At 52.5% G+C, this 20,479-nt stretch overlaps 1 protein-coding gene across 1 annotated transcript; it reads right to left on the reverse strand.

Moving 5' to 3' along the window:
• Window positions 1-1,608: 1,608 nt before the first annotated feature.
• PRKCG (protein kinase C gamma) lies at window positions 1,609-19,447 on the reverse strand. The gene is made up of 18 exons (XM_019625811.1): window positions 18,849-19,447; window positions 18,462-18,493; window positions 17,433-17,515; window positions 13,706-13,817; window positions 13,428-13,559; window positions 12,747-12,903; window positions 11,857-11,991; window positions 11,518-11,605; window positions 11,194-11,223; window positions 8,422-8,574; window positions 7,902-8,090; window positions 6,948-7,039; window positions 6,797-6,859; window positions 6,535-6,673; window positions 5,290-5,370; window positions 4,086-4,193; window positions 2,777-2,917; window positions 1,609-2,538 (listed from the first exon to the last, which is right to left on the reverse strand). The coding sequence occupies exons 1-18, from the start codon at window positions 19,016-19,018 to the stop codon at window positions 2,350-2,352; spliced, it is 2,094 nt and encodes a 697-aa protein (XP_019481356.1). The 5' UTR covers window positions 19,019-19,447; the 3' UTR covers window positions 1,609-2,349.
• Window positions 19,448-20,479: the final 1,032 nt, after the last annotated feature.

The following is a 20,479-nucleotide window of genomic DNA, read 5'->3' on the forward strand; positions in this document are numbered from 1 at the left end:
AGGGGCGGGGAGGGAGGGGGTAGGATGCAGGGAGGGGGGCGAGATGGGCCTTGAGAATGGGGGAGGCAGGAAAGGAGAGAATAGAAACAGAGCAGAGCGCCGAGAGGTGCAGGGGCACCCAGAGGGGTGAGAGACAGCAGAGGACCTAGTCACACCCAGACCTTGAGGCTGAGAAATCCTGAGACTCGCAGGTCTGGGGGCCGGAGGAGAGACTCAGAGATGGTTTAAAAGAGACAGAGAGAAAAAAGGAGAGACAGAGATCGGGTCCTAGACCCCCGCTCTCCCCAGGCTCAGAGATTCTGAGGCACTGGAAGTGGAGAGGTCAGAGAGGCAGAGACAGAAGGAGACTGGAGGAAGGAGACAGGAGTCCCTCAGAGGCCTTGGGCTGAGAGATGCTGAGACTCAGACACCGTGAGCCAGAGAAAGAGAGAGAGAGAGAGAGAGAGAGAGAGAGAGAGAGAGAGAGAGAAACCCTGAGAAGGAGAGACACCTGGGGGCAATCCTGGGGGTCCCCTGATGGAGGACTAGGGCTCTAGCCAGGCCTGGGGCGGAGCCTGGGGTCTGGGAGGCTGGAGGAGGTGGGAAGGGGCGTCCCAGGCCGGGGTCCCCAGAGCGGCAGGCGGGCGCAGAGCTGAGCCGGGTCCTGCAGCGGCCGCGGAGCCGGGAGCCGGGCCAGCATTCCCCCCCACCCCCCCGCCGTGATGTCAGCGGGGCCACTCTTAAAGGGGCAGGCACGCCCGCCGAGGGTCCGAACGGGGGCTGGGGGCCATGGGCACCGGATGGGGTACCTCTTTGGTGCTGGAGGGAGACAGGGAGAGTACCAGCATTCAACTGGACCGAGTCCCGGAACACCAAGAGGGACAAAGAGACTTTGGGCGCCCCGAGGGAGCCTGTGAAGCTTTGGGGCTCAATCCCTCCACACAGATATAGGCACATCATTCGACCAGCCTGGCCCTCTCCAGGGACTACACTTCCCATCAGCCCTGGGGACGAGGGGACGCATTTGGGGGAAGGGTCCGCCGCGGTGACTGTTGGGATGTGTAGTCTATTTGCACTGTCTCTCTACTCCCCCGCGCTCGCAAGTGGGTCAAGGGAAGGAGGCCTGGAAGACACGTCTGCCTGCTGCCTCGTCGCTGATCCTTAAGCTCATGGTTCTGGTGTTTAGGCTTCTCTGTCGTGGAGTTTGTCCCTCTGCTCAAGTCTGCAGGTCTCTCAGTGGGAGGCTTGACTTTCATCTCTCTTCTCAGGACTTCCCAGTGTCTGGGTCTGAGTGTTATCTGTGAGCTTGTGTGTTGCTCTGGTTGAGAATGTGAGTTCTGTGGCTCTGTGCCTGGAGTCTCTCCTTAACCCCCTCAGTGGTCTATGGACATCTATCTCCACCTTGTGCATGTGTACCCTTTGGTCCTCTCTGTGGGTCTCTCTGTCTCTCTGTTCTGCTCTCCTACTGTGGGTATCTTCTCTCCCTTTATGGTTCTCCTTACTTTCCCTGTCTCCCTCTCTGCTACCCCCTCTCCAGCCTCTCTCTTTCTCTATTTGTTTCTATGTATGTCATTGTCCCATCTCCGCACCCCCTTCCTCTTCAAGCTTAGAAGAAAACATCCAAAAACCTCAGCGTCAGCATCCCAAATTTATTCTCCAGCAGCTGTGGCCGAGAGGAAAAGGCAAAGAGAAGAGGAATGGGGGGCGGTCCCCGAAAGTGGCAGGCATGGGAGGAGTTCCGAGCAGGAATGGAGCCATGCACCTGGCAGGTGGGCAGGGATGGGTTTAGGATGGGGGAGTCTAGAACGAAAGCTGATTGAGAACAGTTGGGAAAAGGATCCTCCCCACAACCCAGGAATCCCTGGGGCATGGGAGAGGGCACTGGAGCACGGGGGCACAGCCTCCCACTTACTCCAGAATGGAGTGGGGGTGGGCGGGGCCTCGGAGGTTGGGAGTTGTCCTAGAATTCCAGTCTAGAACAGCCCACCCCATGAGACTATTTCCAACAACAGCAACAACAAACAAAAAAAACAAAAAAGGAGAGGCAGAGAGTCTACCAAGATAGAGTCTAGAACTCCATGGGATAGGGGATGGTGGGTGCTGGTTCCGGAATCCGGTGGAGCAGAGTCCAGAACACCGAGGTGAGTGAGAATCTAGGGCTCAGCGCAGCAGAATGTAGAGCACAGGAAGGCTCTAGAGACTGTATGGAGTTGAGAATTCCAGGAACACTTGAGGGGCATCTGGCACCCAAGGGGCAGGGGCCAGAATGCTGGGGGGCAGCATCTAGAATTGGAAAGAGGGTGGTGAAGTGGGGCCGAGGCTGGCGCGGAGGAAGGAGCCGTGGAGACACCTGGTGTCAGTGGATGGGAATTACATGACTGGCACAGGTGTTGGGCTGATGGGGCTGCGGGCATCCGGGTGCACGAAATCCGGGTTCACGTAGGTGAAGCCTTGGAAATCGGCCTGGTCGATGCTGGCCAGAACTAAGCGGTCTGGGGGGGTCAGCGCTGGCGCCGCCCGCGTGAAGAACTTGTCGAAGTTCTCGCCGCTGCGGCCACACTATGGGAAGGAAACAGGGAGGGAAACATGACGCTCTGCCGGCTCCTTAGGTGCCCAGCTCTGTCCCACAAATCCATCTCCTATCTCCTTTGGAATCTCTGTACATCCTCGTGGCCTCTGCATCTCCCTTTAGGGGGTCTCCGCAGAGGGAACCCCACCCCACCTCCTCATATAGGTACTGGAGCTCCTGGGTGTCCCACCCCCAGGGACCAAGGTTTTTTTCTTGAAGTTGACCTACTGGGCGGGGTCTAAACGGAGGCGGGATCTCCAACCGTTCCAGCCGTTCCCAGTCGATCCAGCGGAAAAAGCCATGCGCACGGATGGTGGGTTCCCCGTCAGGACCTGAACCCAGGCGCTTCGCTGGGTGCTTGGTAAGAAACTGTGGGGAACACAGAGAGACAAACGGACGGACAGAGCCCCCGACAGGGAGACCCAGAGAATGAGAAAGGGAGAGAGAGACAAGGATGGAGGAACAGAGAGGCACAAGCACAGAAATCCAGGAACAGAAGAATACCAAGGGGGGACAGAGATGGGGGAGGAGAAAGAGGAAGAGAGAGAATAAATGAGAGTGGGGTAGATGAAATACAAATCCAGAGAGCCAGGAACAGACAGAGAAATAGAAAAATCAGGGGCAGAGAAACCCAGGATTGGAAGGGAACAAGGAAAAAGGGAGGGAGAGGGAGGAAGGGAGGGGGAGGAGGAGGAGGAAGAGAGGAGGAGGAGGAGAGAGAGATAGAGAGAGAGAGAGAGAGATTAGAGATCTAGAGAAAAAGGGGAATAGAGATCCAGAGAGAGGGGGAGACCCAGAGGGCAGAGACCCAGAGAAGGTAGGAGTTGGGGGGGGGACGATCCAGAAAGACAGGAGATAGATCCAGAGTGTGTGTGTATGGGAGTGGGGGGAAGAAGGTAACAGAGACCCAGAGAGAGAGGGGGACAGAGATGGAAAAGGTGAACAGACATCCCAAAGGACACAGAGAAAGGGGAGAGAAAGCCCCATGATATATAGTTGGAGGCAGAGGGACAAGAGAGAAACAGAGAGAGGGAGAGAAGGAGAGAGAGAGAGACATGGAGACAGGAGCTGGAAGCACACGTGTGCTGACACCTGTTAAAAAGCTGCTATAGGATAGTCTCTTTCTCTTGCATTAACTTCATAACCCCAGAGGGAGACTGAGGCTCCCAGAGTTTCGGTGATTTTCCCAAGATCCTGCAGGACGGCAAGTGGCAGGAGTTAGGTACCCCTGATCCACCTGGTTCTGAAGAGGCAGGTCCTGACTTTCCAGCCCTTCCTGCAGTGAGCTGGGGCATGGGGGCAGCAGCAGAGGAGGATGGGACAGAGGCCATCCTTGGACTGTAGTGGCAACAGGGGAGTGAACTATTGTTATAACAAAATGTCTGTACTGTGTAAACTTTTCCAGCAGATGGAAGTAAAGTGGCATGAGGAGTGGGAGCCTTTCTAATGTACAGAGACTGCGTGGGCAGCCCTGGATTGCAGCAGTAGGGTGCATGGGTTGTGAGTCTGGATAATCTGGGAGTCAGAGGGCTCTCACCCCCTTGCAGATGGCCACAGCTTCCCGGGAAAGTGACTTGGGGTAGGTGACAGTTTGTTCCATGATGGCCTGAAACAGCTCCTCCTCGTCCTCCCCATCAAAGGGGGGCTAAGGAAATAGAAGGAATAAAGAGTCAGAGACTTGACAGACTACCTCTCCCCACCTTCCACACCCCCATCGCCCACCATGAACATACCCCCACCCCCAACATCCTATGGAAACATATAAGAAAACCACCAAAGCTTTATCTTTCTCCCTCTCAGATGCTCTGGTTTCCTATCTCAGGTGCTTCAGCTCTCCGCACTTCTTTGCTGTTCTGTTTTTTTCTATCTGCTATGTAAATCAGCAGGGTGTTAATTAGGCAATATGTCATTTAAATAGAAGAGAGAGAAAAACTGCAGGAAAAGCTGTACAAGCATTCTGGTTGGATGAGTGGTCTTCTGTCTTCTGGGTTTAGGAAGAGCAACACCAAGGCAAAGATTCTTTATGTGAGATCTGGAGATTTTTTTTTATAGAGTGGAGGGGGTCCATGAACTTGGTCGGGGAAGAAATGCATCTTTATTCTTTTTCATGTCTAAGTGAAATTTAGCATTCCCTTCAATTACAAACGTAGGCAACGAACCGCAACAGTAGTACTTGTGGCTTCATCACCAATAGGAATCACAGATATTTTCTTATCACATCAGAGTTGTAGATATCTCAAAATATCAGTCATCTCTACTTCAAGATTACTGATAGAACTTCCTATTTACTTTCCATTCCTGTGAAGTATTACTATTTAATTCACTAGTAGGAAATCACTTATATGTCTACGTATATGTCACCTAATATTTAAGCAACTGTATACATTGAAATTAAAATTTTTTAGGTGGTTAAATTAGATTCAATTAAATCTTTTGTTTTTATAATCATATTTTAATATGATTGCTTTCTTTTGTGATCCTATTATTTTATTTTGTGCATTTGAAAACATTGTTCTGAGAAAGGGTCTGTGGAATCATAAAAGGTTAAGACCCCGGCCTGGTGAAGATAATGCTTCAGGACCACGGACAGCGCTATGTGGACGCGACCTTCCCCTACGCTTAGCACCTCCTTAGAGTCTAAGGCTTAGACTATAGACATCACTTCCTAACCTGCTACTCCTGAGATAAAGGCCACTCCGTGCTGTCTTTAGCCAAGCTAGCCTCTCCCCAGTTTCCCTTACCTGTCCCGCCAACATCTCATACAGCAGAACCCCAAAGGACCACCAGTCAACAGACTTCCCATAGGGCTGGTAGGCAATGATCTAGCAGGGGAGGATGGAAGGCAAGGAATCATGCTTTGTGCTTTAAGAGACTCTGGCCTCACTCCCTGGGCACCCTAACCCACTTTAAGTATTTTCAGCACAAACTTCCCCCACTCAGAATACCTTGGCCGGAGCTCCATTCTTTAGGAAATCCGGAAAATAAACTTTATCTACTTAGAACATTCCTTTGGTCCCAAATACAGATTATCTAAGGGCCAACTCACAAGTTCCACCCATCTAAAAAACATAGGTAACTGTACCCTCTCCTTACAATATCAGGTGCACAGAGTTAAATTTCAGACACCAGAGATTCTTAAATCTGGATGCATTTCAGATTCATCTAGGGGACTGTTTAAAAATAGATGTTTCCAGCCCTGAAGAACTCCAGCCTCAATAAGTCAGAATCAGAGGCAGGAATATGTGTGTATTTTTCAAAACCTTCCTAGGTTTTGAAACCAGTGACCTTGGTTACTCGGGCACTAGCATTGAATCAACTGGAAAGATCAAGGCACGATCAACACCATCTTCTCCTTCAACTGAAAGAAGTCAGGGCACACTATCTACTTATACTAGTCAGATCATGAGCTCCACCCCCTTCACAAAGTCAGAGCATATAATGCCCACTTGAAATATTCAGGAGGCAGCCTCCACACGCTTAGTGTTCTCGGGGGACAGGCCCCACCCACCCAGAGTAACTGGAAATCCTCTCCACCTTCTTAGAATAGTCCAGTAACAGACCCTGTTCTCTTGGAATTCCTATGAGCTGGTCCCGTTTTTTTAGAATATTCACCCACAGGTCCCACCCACTTTGCCTATTTAGAGACCCAGCTCCGCCCACTTCAAATGCTCAGCGCACAGGCCTCTCATGCACTGTTTTCCTTTAAAAAGCCCAGGACTGGGCCGGCTGAGTGGCTCAGTTGGTTAAGAGCTCACTCAAGAGTGCGAGCTCTGAGCAACAGGGTCGCCAGTTTGATTCCCGGCCCGAAATGAGCTGGCACTGAGCTGCCAACCGATGGCAGGATGACTCAGCTAAAAAAAAAAACAAGCCCAGAAGTAATGTAAAGATTGCTGGGTCAGGTCCCACGTATTACAAATGCTAGACAACCAGCCACACCCAGTTAGCGGACTTGGAGTGTGAGTTGTGGTCCTGGTTCTCTCGGTTACCTCGGGGGCTATGTAGTCTGGGGTTCCGCAGAAAGTGCGGGTCGTGGTCCCGGGGAAGACGTTCTCCTTACACATGCCAAAGTCAGTGATTTTGATGTGCCCTTCAGCATCCAGCATCACGTTGTCTAGTTTCAGGTCCCTGGGGGTGGAGGTGGGGTGGGTAGGAATTGCGGGAAGGGTTCAACAGGCTGCAGCAGTAAATTCAAATCCCTTTCCCTCTAAGGGCCTTGTTCCCTCTTTTGAAAGGCCTGGGGCTGCTCACCGGTAGATGATGCCCTGATTGTGAAGGAAGAAAAGGCCTATGGCAATTTCCGCTGCGTAGAACCTGGAGAAGGAGATGAGGAGTCAGAGGTCAATGGCTGGACCCTATGTCCTTCCACCTTCCCTCCACCCTCTCCTGGACCAAGACTCACGCTGCATGGGGCTCCTTAAACTTGCCCAGCTGCTGAATGTGGTACATCAAGTCACCCCCGGTGACATACTCCATCACAAAATACAGGCGATCCTGGGGGCGAGTGGGCATGGCTTAGAAGCGAGGACACGCCCACCAGGCGTTGTATCCGAGCAGCATAGGTAGGCGAAATGGGCGGAACTGGGTCTCTAAATGGACAGTTCCTCTCCAGACAAACGTGAAAGGCTGGGGATCCACCCAATCAGAAACCAGGAACGAATGGCCACGCCCACCGGGAGGCCCTGACGATTCTGACAAAGCCAACTCAGAATTTCCATGCGCCCCACCCCCCCATCCGGTTACAAGAAGCTACAGGTGTTCTGGTCCCACCCTCTCAGAATTGAAGCTTGAGGGCCACCATTCCCTGGAAATCCGAGGGAAATCCCCAAACCTCTTCTTTCCACACCCACTCACAGACATATGCAGTTCTGGCCAGTTATTAGGAACTAAAGTTGTTCTGGCCTCATGTGCAATTAATGATGACGATAATAATAAGAATAATAATATAAAAATCCAAGAAGCTGACCAGAGCTCTTGGAAGTAGTCACTCCCTTTCAAACCCTGATGGTTCTGATTCCTTGTCCCATTCAATAATCTTGGAAAACCCTTCTTTCTAGCGAATACTTCACCCAGAATCCAAGAGTGATGGATGACCTAGTGACTAGGTCCTAATTCTGGCCACGACCACTCAAAAGACATTCTTTTCCACGCACGCCTTTACTCAAAAAACACCACTCAAGACCAAGCTCGCTGGGGCCACGCCCACTCAAGATGCCATTTGTCTGGCCACACCCATTCAGAGAGCGTGAAGTTCTTTGGCCTTGCTATAAACTAAGAATTCTGGAGCACATGCCTGACCCATCCAGGGGGAGTGAAGCAGAGCTCCGGAGCCAGCGTCCACTCCCTTCTTCCTTACCGGGGTCTGGAAGGTGGAGTGGAGCTGGGTGAGAAAGTGGGGCCTGCCTCCTGGGCCTCGGCCCCCCAGGGCCAGGACGCGTTTCTCCACCAGGGTGCAGTCCACATCATCATCCTGGACGATCACGTCTTTCTTCAGGATCTTGATGGCATAGAGCTCCTCAGAGCCCCTGCGCTCAGCCAGCATCACCTAGGGACAGAGGCCCGAAAGACCCATCTGTTGTAAAAACCCTACGGGTGCATGTCCTTGACTCTCCCTTTCAGGGAAACAGAGAATCAGAATCCCAGGTCCTGCATCTTCCATTCAAGGGACAGTGTGCCCTGACTTTGCCAACCACTCCCTCAGAGAAAGCATCCACATCTTTATGTCTCTCTGCTCCAGGGACTGAAGGGGCCCCATGGAACCCCCTCTGGGGGCTCAGTAGCCTAGTGTCCCTTCCCTTTTACTTTCCCTCTAGGGACCAGAATGTGATCCCCCCCCCAGACATCCTCCTCTCCCTCCAGAGCCCCAGGAAGCCAACCTTCCCAAAGCTGCCTTTTCCTAGAACCATGAGGAAGCTGAAGTCGGAGATGTGCAGACGTCCAGGGCTTGCCCCGAAGAAACAGCGCTTGGAGTCAGTGGGACTAGGGGATGGAGAGGGGATGGGAGAGGAAGAGGGACCCATCCGCACCCGCTGTGAGAAAGGGGAGAGACCCCAAGATAGTCAGACACCCAATACGAGTGTGCCCCTAAGAGAGGCAGCATCCAAGAATGAAAGGGGCAGAGAGAAAATAAAAGTTGTCCCCACACACCCTCCTTGGCTTAAGAACTTTCTAAGACTTCCCATAGCTGGAGGATTTATTTATTATTTAACCCTTAGGGAGCTAACTATTAGGTTGTCAGGAAAGTCACAATGCATTTTTGCATAGAAACATAGAAAAAATACGTCATGACTTTTCCGACAACCCAATATATGCCATAAATCCTCTGGAAACCCCTGTTATCGCCCCCCATTTTAGAGAAGAGAAAACTGGCACAGAGGCATTAAGTAACTTGCCCCAAGTGACACAGTGGGTAAAAAGCAGAGCCAGAAATCAAAACCCCTTAAAACCAGACTGTCCCTCCTCTTTGTTTTTCCACCATCACCCAGCACATGGCTTGGAACACAAGAGGGTGTTGAGTGGATGACCATCTCAGGAGATGAGTGCTCAATGCAATTCCTATTGCTCAACCCTCAGAGCAGACCCAGAATCTGAACACTGTTACCACTGTCCCTCTGGGCCAGGCCACCTGTTGCTCCCACCTGGTCTTCATGATAGCCTTCTTCCTCCTTCCGCCATCTAGTCTCTATACAGAGGCAGTCATCTTGTTCAAACCTAAATCATCTCAAGCCACCTCTGATACCCTCCCATCTCACTTGGCTTAAAAAGCCAAAATCCTTCCAATGAATGACAAGGCGCGCACACACACACAGACACACACCTTGCCTTCCCTCTCTGACTTTATCTCGTGCTTCCCCCACCCCCAGCCTGTGCTGAAGACTCTGCTGGCCTGCCTCAACCGCAGGACCTTTGCATGTGCTCTTCCCTCTCTGCCTGGAATTCTTTTTTCTGCTATCCCCATGGCCTACTCTCTCCCCTCCCTCATGATGTCTTTGCCACATAGTATTTTCTCAGTGCAGCCTTCTCTGCAGCAAACTGCTGTTAGAATCACAAAATCTTGGGCCAGCCAGGTGGCTCAGTTGGTAAGAGTGCATGCTCTTAACAACAAGGTTGCTGGTTCGACTCCCGCATGGGATGGTGGGCTGCACCCCCCCACACACACACAACTAGATTGAAAGGAGCGACTGGACTTGGAACTAAGCTGCGCCCTTCACAACTAAAATTGAAGGACAACAACTTGACTTGGAGTTGATGGGTCCTGGAAAAACACAATGTTCCCCTCCCCCAATTCCCCAACACTGGTCCCTTTCCCAATTCCCCAATAAAAATCTCAAAAAAAAAAAAATCAGGGGCTGACCGAGTGGCTCAGTTAGTTAAGAGCGTGAACTCTGAGCAACAGGGTCATCGGTTCGATTCCCACATGGGCCAGTGAGCTGCACCTGAGCTGAGCGCCGCTGAGCTGCCAACAGGTGACAGGACGGCTCAGCTGGTGAGAGCACATACTCCTAACAACAAGGTTGCCAGTTCGACTCCCACATGGGATGGTGGGCTACACCCACCAGCAACTAAGATTGGACATGGCACCTTGAGCTGAGCTGCCCTGAGATGCCGACAAGCTGCTGCATGGTGACTAGAATTGGGAGCTGAGCTACCTGCGCCCTCCACAACTAAGACTGAAGGACAACAACTTGGCTGTTCCCCTTCCCCAATAAAATCTTAAAAAAACACACAAAGTCTTCCCCAATGGCACCTCCTATCCTCCTTAATGTTCATTTTTCTCCACAGCACTCATTGTCTCCTAACATATTATTTACGTCTTTATTTTATTCAATGTTTTCTTCCAAGTGCAAGCCCCATGGGGGCAGAAATTTTTTTCTCTCTCTTGTTCACTGCTATATCCTCAGTGACTAGGACCATGCCTTACCCACAGAGGGGCTCAATGAAATTTTTGTGAAAGAATAAATGAGGGAGTGAGCATTCCTTCCTTTGGCCTGAACATCTGGTCTCCCTTTCCTTTGCCTGGAAAATCCTGTTCATCCTCCAGGACTCACCTCTCTGCGAAGCTTTCTTTGACTCTCTCAAGTGGTACCAGGTGCTTCTGGGACCTCCCCAGTGCCTGAGGCTACCTCCATTATCAAACATATGCCTTCTCATGGTGAATGTCTCTATCTGTAACTTTCCCTCACACTAGAAGAGGAGCACCACAGGCAATGGCCTGATTCTACTTCCAGAACAGGGATTAGCTAATGTGACACCTCCAGAAATAGGTGTTCAGTGAGTGAGTAAATGAGTGGAGGAGAGCGAGGCCACAGTGATAAATATTATAAATAGAAAAACTCAAGGATCAATGCAGGTGTCACCTCCTCAGGGAAGTCCTCCCTGACCACCTTCCTCCCAAGGTGCCTCTTCTATGCTTCTTTAGGGCCCTGGGCTCCGATTAACCCATCATCCAGGAATTTAAGTATCATATCTGTGACTGTGTCCCTACCTTGGGGATCTGAGTCAGATTAACCTAGGATTACTCAGCAAGCATAACACCTGCCACCAACCATGTGTCCAGTTTGGGTGTGTGGAAATGAGACAAATCAAGGGAGAAAGGTACAGATCACAGGAATGAAATTGTCTCCATTCCAGGACTCAGTTCCACTCACCTCATACAGTTCCAGGGGATAGTTGCAGGCCTAGGGGCGTGGGGAAAGAAAGCAAGTGTCAGAGCCCCAGAGAGGTAGGAGACTGCCCTGGAGCAGGGGGCCCCTAAACTCCCAAGCCAGGGGAATAGATAGGAAATTGAATTCCCATCAGACCTTGGGGCAGGAGTCCCCCTAGAAAAGCAGGTGAAGGAGCCCCAGCGTCTTCTGGGAATTGTAGTCCCAGGACCAGTGAGTGAGCAACCAGAGGCAGCACTTGGGAAGGGCCAGCTCTGTACTGTAGGGGGCTGGGCTGGGCTCCTCGTGGAGAAGCCAGGGTCGGGATACCTCAAACTTCTGGAGGAGGCTGCAGTTGTCAGCATCAGCCACCGGCACATTGTAATATTCGCCCTCCTCCTGGTTCAGTAACTTGTACCTGACATACAGACAGAGACCAGAGGGGGGCAGGAGGGCAGGAGACAGGTGGGGGTGGAGGCAGAGACATCAAAAGGGAGGAAAGAGACACAGAGAGACAGATATAGAGATGAAGAGAAAGAGCGAGGTAAGAAGAGAAGGGATGGGGGAGAGAAGCGCAGGGGGAGAGAGAATGATGGTGGCCTTGAGGGAGACCACACATAGACTGAGGTGGAGATGGGGGGTGGGCAACTGCGCCACTCGGGCCCTCACCAGCCATCCACCGGCGCCTTGAGTAGCTCTGAGACGCCAAAAGACATGGCGCCCATGAAGTCGTTGCGGGAAGTCCGGTCCCAGTCCCACACCTCCACGCTGAGCCTGCGCTCCAAGTCCCCTGGCTTCAGGTTGCTGCAGGGGCGGGAGTTGGGGGGGGGCAGAATGAGGGTCCCAACTCCAGGCTCCCTCACTCACCATCCTTGGTGCTGAAGAAAGAGGCTAACCCACTCAGCTGAGATCTGTTTCCAGCTGTGTGAAGTATCTCCCCACCTCTGGTCCTCACGTAGGGGGTCTGCCAACCTCTGGAGCCCTAAGTAAACCTAGACAGCTCTCTGTCTCTCTCCCTGCCTCGCACTCTTGGCCCCTTCCCATCCCTGTCTCCTGGTCTTTCTCTCCAGGTCTCTCTCCTACTCTGTGTCCCTGTGCCCCTTTTCTCCCTCCAGTCTGTCCTTCTGTGTTTCTGTCAGTTTTCTCTTCTTTCTTTCCCTGCCATCCTCCACCCCTCTGCTCAACCTCCATACACACACCATTCCGGCTATTCCGGCTGTGTCTCTCTTTGGGGGTCTTTCCCTCTCTCTCTCTCTCTCTCTCTCCCCTTCCCTCCCCCACCCTCTGTCTCCCTCTAAAATAGCAGGCTTTAATGGAGATTAAATACACAGATGTTTGTCTCTCAACTTTTATATCTCCATCCCTCTCTCCCAATCACTCCATTTTCCTCTCCCTTGATCACTCCATTCCTTTCTCTCACCGCCTTTTTCTGCCCCCCTTTTGGGTTCCCTCTATCCTAACACTTCCCACCAGCTGCTCTCTAGGGGTCTTGTGGACCACCAGGACCCTCAGATCATCCTCTGTCAGCCATCCCAGCCTCCCCTACACTGGAGGCTCACAACACAAAGGTCTCATTCCACACAGGGTTCAGCGTGGCTTTCACCGTCCGGGTCTTCTGTTTTGTCAGGTTCCGAGGGTCTGGGATGAGCTTCAGTTTCACATAGGGGTCCGACAGACCATTGGGGTCCATTGGGATGAGGTTACGGGCCTCACCAACTGAGGAGGGAGATGAAGGAGGGTAGATTGGGTTAGAGGCACACTAGTCCTCCCCCAGTCAGCATCAAGAATTCCAAGCTCTCAGCCGTCCGTCTGTCTCATGACCAGGTGTCTTTGATGTTTTACCTGTCCGGTACCTAGAAGACAGGGCATAAAGCCCTTTTCCCAGCCAGTGACTCCGAAATCAGCCCCTTTCTCCATTAGGACCCAGGAGCCAGGACCTGGCCATATCAGCAGTGGTAAACCCAAGCCTCCCTTGGAACCAGGTCTTCTCTCATGCCTCCCTCTCAAGGACCTTGACGCCTCAAATGGCCAGTAAGAGGGGCTGAAAGTTACAAGAGGCAAGGCTGGAGATGGAGCTGCCAGCTAGAAGGGGCATGGCCGGGTGGTGCTCAGCCTTTGCAGGTGGGATCAGAAGTATGGGCATGGCCTTCGAGAGGGCGAGGTCTTCCCGGGTTGGGGTGGGGGACAGCGCAGGTGAACTCAACGGGCCCAGCACGCGTGGTAAAAGGGCGGGGCCTCACCCGTGACGTGGATCTCATCCGCGGTCGGAGCCCGGATTTCCAGCTGCAGGCGTCCGCGACGCTCCGTGTGGTCCACGCCACACAAAGAGGGCACGCTGCGCACACAGCGCCGGTGCACGTTCATCTCGCAGCCTTGGGGGACAAAATGGGTTAGCGCTTCAGGCCCCTCTCCAAGCCCCAGACTCCATCCCCCAGCACTTCCCCAAACCTAGACAATGTGCTTTTGAAGGGGCCCCAGATGCGCCAAGTTCTGGCTTGAGCAGCGAGTGTAGACTCACAGGAGCATTTCATGCCCTGGTGTACCAGCCCGTAAAGGAGAGAGCCACAGTGGTCGCAGAAGGTGGGGCTGCTGTAGCTGTGTAGACGAAACTTGTGCTTGTTCCGGGGATCCTGGGGGCAGACAGGAGTCCGTCAGAGGGGGCGCCAGGGATGCCCTGGAACCCTGGGAGGCAGCCCTCTGAACTGTTCCTTCTTCCGCTTTGCCCTCCCAGTCTTCCTGATGTTCCACCTCACTCATTCACTCTACTGTATTTATCGAGCACCTACTGTGTGCAAGGCACTGTTCTAGGGACCCAGTAGTGAATAAAACAAGTAAAAACTCCTGTCCATATGGAGTTTGCTTTCTAGCGGAGGGAGACAGAAAATGAACATGATAAATAAAATGTTATATGATGGATGGTGATAGGTGCTGCGGAGAAAAATGAAGCAGGAAAGGGGCCTGGGGAGGGGGGTGCTGAAATTTGAAATAAAGTGGTCAATCAGGGACAGCATCACTAACAAGGTGTGGAAAGAACCTTGTGGGAGGTGAGGCTCCCAACATCCCATAGCCCCTGCACCCCCACTTCCCACAAGCTGTTCTTTGAGGACTTGTGGGCCACCATGAACCTCAGATCGCTCACTGTCAGCTTCTGTCAATGTCTGCCCACTGATGATCTGCCTTCTCTCAGCCCCTGATGGGATGGAGAATCTGACCTCTGTTATACAGCCTCAGGCATCCCAAATGAAAACCACACAGCAGGGTCTGGCATATTAAATGTGTTTGGTACTGTTACTCTTACTGCTGTAGTTATTAGTTATTTTATTGCAATCCCCACATAGCCCCGGGTTTAAATATGAGTGAGGCTATTTCCCAGCTATGTGATTTGGGGCAAGTTCATGCCCAATTTTGACCCTCAGCCTCCTCCTCTGCCCAATGGAAATAAATAATCTATATCATGAAGCAATGCTAACTGTCCAGAGTCCAATTAAGCAAGAATTTAGGGCGCCAGTAGAGCACTCCTCCGTCCACCTTTGGCAAGGTCTGAGTGTGAAATCATTTAATATTTTCCTTTTGTGAAGAATGCATTGCAAGTTATCCTAGGGTGAAAATTCAGGACATTCTTGGACTTTTATTTATTTGGCAGTTTAGTGGGGATCCTATTTTGAATGACACTTGGGTGGCAGGAGGGTGTTGGCAGTTGCCATGATCTCTTTCAATGCTCTAGACCTCTAAAGGTGTCCTGCCTCATGGAATGAGACACTGTGTGTGAAAGCCCTCAGCAAGGTGCCTGGCACACAACTGTTCCATGGATAGAAGCTGTTGCTATTGTTCTCGAGGTGAAAGTCATGATTAAAAAGGAGACAGTCCTGGGGCTCCAATTAGATTGATCAGAGTTCAGATTTTGACTCTGCCCACTACCCAGCTGTGTGGGCTCGCCCCACCCATTCCAGGGACCCAGGCTTCCTTCCTATAAGATGAGGGCTGTGAGCCTTCCCTGCAAGAGACCTGAAGACTAAATGAAATCATACTTGTGAAGCCCTTAGCACTTCTTAAGCCCTTGATCCATGTTACTTACAAGATCAAAAGCATTAAGAATTAAAAAAAAAGAAGCCAGACTGATGCAGAAGAAAGATCACCTCTTTACTAATTCACCTCTGTTTCCTCATTGGTAATAGTAATAATTTTAACCATGATACTAATTAATATTTTGTCTCTTGCCATTTGCCAGGTGTAGTCCCAAGCTTTTAATACATTTAGTTCTCAAAACAATTCTATAAGGTGAGCATGGTTATCCTCCTCACTTTAGAGGTTATGAACTCAAGAGGTGCAGAGAAGTAGGCTAACTGGAGGAAGGTCGCAGAGCCAATAGGTGGTGGGGCTGAGATTCGAGCCCAGGTGATCTGGTTTGGGAGCCTCTGGTCAGATGAGAACAGAACAAGTCCCTACTGGATTCAATTGTATACTGCATTCACCATACCTGCTTGAGTGTGTGCACTGAACACTGGATAAATCAGAACTAGCATTGGTAGTGGAAGTGGGCAGGTGAGGCAGCTAGTCAGTAACGTATATAGGTGCCGGTAGACAGTGGTGCTCAATGTATGTTCTATGGTCACATCCTCTGTGTAAACTTCAATTTTCTTCACCTGACAAGCTGGCAAAATTAATCATCAGCTTCTGTGGTGCCATCTCTCTTTCTCTCTCTGCCTCTTTCTCAATCTGCTAATCATAAAACCATTTCCAACCCTGTGTCAAAACCTGAGCTACACTCTTAACCCACCTGACTTCATCAAACTGTCAAACACGCCTGGGATGTCTAGATTTATACTGTCCCATACTGTAGCCACTAACCACACATGGCTATTAAGTTTAAATCAATTCAAATTAAATGGAATTTAGATTTCCCTCCCTGAGTCGCAGTGGCCCCTTTCATGTGCTCACTAGCTGTGTGACTGGTAGCTTCCATATTGGACAGGGCAGATATGGAACATTTCCATCACAGGACCAATATGTGGCAGGGCTGGAATTCGAGCCCAGGAGTGGCTCTATTGGTCAACACTAGACTGTCAGCCCCACTTTATAGGGGAGGTGGTGGTGAGAGGAACTGAGGCTCAGAGAAAAGAGCCCCACAGCCAGACAGAAAGTGAAGGACGGGCCAGTGATGGGCTATTTTTGTAACCCCCTAATGTAGGGGGGCAGGGAGGGAGACAATTGTGTGTATGTGTGTTTTGTGCACATAAGAAAACTGTACATGAGGGCCGGCCGAGTGGCTCAGTTGGTTATGAGCTCACTCAAGAGTGCGAGCTCTGAGCAACAGGGTCCCCAGTTCGATTCCCGGCCTGAGCTGAGCTGCCACTGAACTGCCAACAGGTGGCAGGATGGCGCAGCTAAAAAAAAAGAAAAGAAAAGAAAACTGTACACGAATGTGTGTGTGTGTACATGAGGAACTGTAAATGCACGTGTGTGTTCACATGGGGATCTGTGTATGCACAAATGTGTGTGTGCACATGGGATCTGTATATGCACAAATGTGTGTGTACATGGGGATCTGTAAATGCACAGTGTGTGCACATGGGGATTTGTATATGCACATGTGTGTGCACATGGGGGACCTGCATATGCACATGTGTGTGTGCATGTATATTACAAGATCTCTCTGGGCCTCCCTCTCTGAGCACCTCAGCTATTTTCCATATCCACCATTTTCTATTCTAGTCTCTCTCCAGGTATCTGCACCTCTGTCTCTCTGAGTGTCTCTGTCCTACCTCTCTCTCTCTCAATCTCTCCAGGTCCCCTTTTCCTTCCTCCTGTGTTGCTGTCTCTGTTCCATCTCTCTCTCTCTCTCTCTCTCTCTCTCTCTCTCTCTCTCTCTCTCTCTCTCTCTCTCTCTCTCTCAGATTCCCTCTCCTCTTATCTCAGGATCTCAGTGCCTGCATCAATATTTTCCTCAGCTCTCTGTTTTTAAATCTCTTGAGCACTGGTATACAGCCCACCCCCTCCAGTGCCGGTCTTTGGTTGCTTCACCCTGCTCTCTGTCCCCCACCTGTGTTTCCATCCTGTCTCAGTCTCCTCTGATTTCCCCTTTCCAGGCCAAGGGCAGGGAATCTGGGCCAGACTAGCTCCCCTTATCTCTCCAGCCCCCCTCCCCTCCCAGCCTTAAAAATAGCAGAAGAAATTGGGACGGACGCAGAGGGGATGAGGGCGGGGGCGCAGCCTGAGGAGGAAGAACCAGGTGTCCGGGCACTCACGTCTGTCTGGGGGCCCTTCCCAGCGCCTGGACACTCGAAGGTCACAAATTCGTGGCATCGTCGATGAACCACAAAGCTGCAGACTGAAGGTGAGAACCATAGAGACACAGAGACAGAGAGAATGGACAGAAAATCAGAGAGACCCCTACAGAAAGAAAACCAGAGAGTGACGCTGATATACATAGAGTTCAATTGAGAGAAAATCAAAGGAGAGGATTCACATGCAGACCAAGAAAGAGAAAAAACAAAACAAACAAAAACAAAAAACAAAAAACCCAGGAGATGAAATTCAAGAGAGGGATCCAAAGACAGAAATAGAGATGCAGAGTCACAGAGAGCCCAGTGCATACACACAGCCAAAGGGAATGCGAGAAAATAGGATCCCACTGACAGACACAGGCCCTCAGAGAGAGACAAGAAAGCCAGAAGGAGAGAGGCAGGCAGAAGAAAAAACACATAGCGATAGCCTCCGATAGAACAGAGAGCAGCAACTTGGGCAGAAGTGAGTCTGGGGGCGCTGATGCCGGCCACCGCCCTCCCTGACTCACTCTGTTCTCAGCAGTAGCAGCTGGTGCTTTAGGACTCAACCCCCTCTCCCGTCCCCCATAACTGCTGGCCCCCCTCCTTGGCCCCACCCGCCCATCAGTGACCCCACCCCCCCATGCCCCTGCCTAGGGCGGTGGATGTCGTCATGGTGATGGCAGCCTGGGGGGGCTCTGACTTTGCATTTTCAGCCCCCCCTTCAGCTCCCCTTTTCCAAATCTCCCTGTTCCCATGGCAACAGATTCTCCAAATATCTGTCCCCACCTGGAGCCGCCCAAGGGAGGGGCCCCCAGCACCACCTCCGCGGTGGCCCCACCATCAGAGCTCCCTCCCCACCACAGGCTGTGTCTCTGCCACACCCCCCCGCCCCGGGCTCCCCCGCGCCTCTCTGGGGACTAGAGAACACGTGTGTCAAGCAGCCTCAGCTGTGGGCCCCCAGCTTTCACCCTCCTGAGGGTCCCAGGAGTCCAGGTCCCCAGCTTTTACCTTGACATTGCAGGCCCTGTTTTCCAATCCCCCTGAAAGAGTCAAAGATCTGAGGTCAGTGCACAAAAGGGTTCCTGGACCCCCTCACACCTGCCATAGGAGGCCTCTGACCCTCTTCCCACAGGAGCCAGGAGTCTAAGCCCCAGCCGCCTCCTCTTCCTAGAATCCAAAAATGCTGGCCCCTAGCCCCTTCTTTCAGACCCAGCATCCCAGGACCCCCAGCCCCTCCTCCTCCAGACTCAGGAGCCCAGGCTCTCAGCCCCCTCCTACCCTAGGACCAGGAGCCAGGACTACAGCCCCCTCTTTCCTCATTACTGAGGGGTCTGGTGTGACAGGGGTCTCTACCCTAGTCCCCTCATCCCGCAGGCCCCTACCCCTTTCCCTCACCAGATGAAGTCGGTGCAGTGGCTGCAGAAGGTTGGCTGCTTGAAGAAGCGAGCGGTGAACTTGTGGCTCTTGACTTCGTGAACCACCTTCTGCCTCAGAGCCCCCTTTCTGCAAAACAGGGGCCGGGGGCCCCCCTCTGAATCGCCTCCGCCGGGGCCCAGGCCTGCCATGGCCCCAGGAACGTCGCAGGGACCAGGATCCTGCCTTTCTGGGGGAACAGGTGGAAAGGCGAAGAGCCGGAGACTCGGGAGAGCAGCGGAGCCACGGGGAGAGCCCGAGGAGGGGAAGAGAGGGACGAGGCACCTCTAGGAGTGAGCGCGCGGGGCAGGCAGCGCACCCCCCCCCGAGAGCACCCAGGGGGTGCGGGCGACTGGGGTGCAGAGCCGAGGGCAGTGGTCCGAGCTGCCGGAGGCACGGGCGGCGGCGGGAGCTCCGGCTCTAGCACCTGCTGAAATGTGGGAGCCCCGGGTAGGGGGAGGCGTTGCCATGACGACCGAGGGGCGGGATTTCGGCTTAAAGGCGTCCCCCTCCTTGAACAGGAGACAAATGCCCTCCCCCTACCCTCCGGACATGTACGCACACCCCCTCCGCGGGGGCTGGCTGGAGGGAGGGGGCATCTTCGGAGCCGTGCTTTCTCCCCACTCCAATCTGTCGCCGGGCCCGCTTTCCATTCCTACGCGGGTGCCTCGGTGGCTCCTGGTAACCCACTGCGACTCCACTTGGATCTCTCAGTCTCTGACTGTGTCACTCAGTTTCAACCTACAAACTTTGTATTAGGTGGTGGGATCCAGTGGTGAACAGGGAGACTCGGTGTCTCACTTTCTCGTCTGCCAGCTGCCACCGGGGTCTTGTCTTCTCTCTCAGGGCCTCTGTAAATCTCTATGGCTATGTCTCCCTCTGGGATTGTCTGTCTCTTTTCCTCTCCCTGGATTCCTGGCGCTCCTGCTCTCTCTATCTCTCTGTTTCTGTCTCTGGGTGGATGGGTTTTCCTTTCCTTGTCTCTGATAATTTCTATTTCTCTGTTTTCTCCCACCTGTGTGTGTCACTCATCCTGTGACTTTCTTTGTTGGTGTCTCCCTCTTTCTGGGTGTCTCTCTAAATCCTTCTGTCTCTACCTGCTTTTGTCTCTCTCTCCTTTCTGTCTCTGCGACTCTGCCCCCCCCCCTTTCTGTTTGTGCTTGCCTCTGCCTCCTAATCTCTCTGTGCCTGTCCCTCTCCCGACCCACCCTCTCCCTCTGTTGGGGGAGGGGAGGGTCTCTCTCCCTCTCTCCCCCCACCTATCTGTGTCCCTTTCTCACCCACTCTATTTGCCTGACTCTATGAATCTCTCTTTGTCTCTGAGGGGTTTCTCCCTCCCTCCATGTCTCTCTGCGATTCAGTCCCTGTCCTCTGGCTCTGGAGTTCTCTGTCTACGCATTGGTCCGGGGGTTGGGAGGGTCTCTCCGAACGTTGGCCCTGTGGGTCTCCTCCTGTCGCCCCTCCCTCACTCCACCAGCACTTCTGCTCATGGTCGAACTACGTTTCCCCTAGCTCCCGAGCGCTTCCCAGTCCTCGCTTCAGGAGAGCCGCTTAGTTGCCAAAGGCAACCACGATCCTCCCCGGGCTGCGGAGCGCTGTGCCTCCTGGGACTT

This window comes from Hipposideros armiger, unplaced genomic scaffold (assembly GCF_001890085.2).
Source record: "Hipposideros armiger isolate ML-2016 unplaced genomic scaffold, ASM189008v1 scaffold_639, whole genome shotgun sequence".
Lineage (NCBI taxonomy): Eukaryota > Metazoa > Chordata > Mammalia > Chiroptera > Hipposideridae > Hipposideros > Hipposideros armiger.

Excerpts from the sequence above, each read along its gene's own strand:
- PRKCG (XM_019625811.1), bottom strand. The coding sequence starts at position 19,018 with ATGGCAGGCCTGGGCCCCGGCGGAGGCGATTCAGAGGGGGGCCCCCGG. Across the intron at positions 18,494-18,848 it reads CACTGCACCGACTTCATCTG|GGGGATTGGAAAACAGGGCC; the intron begins GTGAGGGAAAGG and ends TGACTCTTTCAG. Across the intron at positions 11,224-11,517 it reads GCCTCCTCCAGAAGTTTGAG|GCCTGCAACTATCCCCTGGA; the intron begins GTATCCCGACCC and ends CCACGCCCCTAG.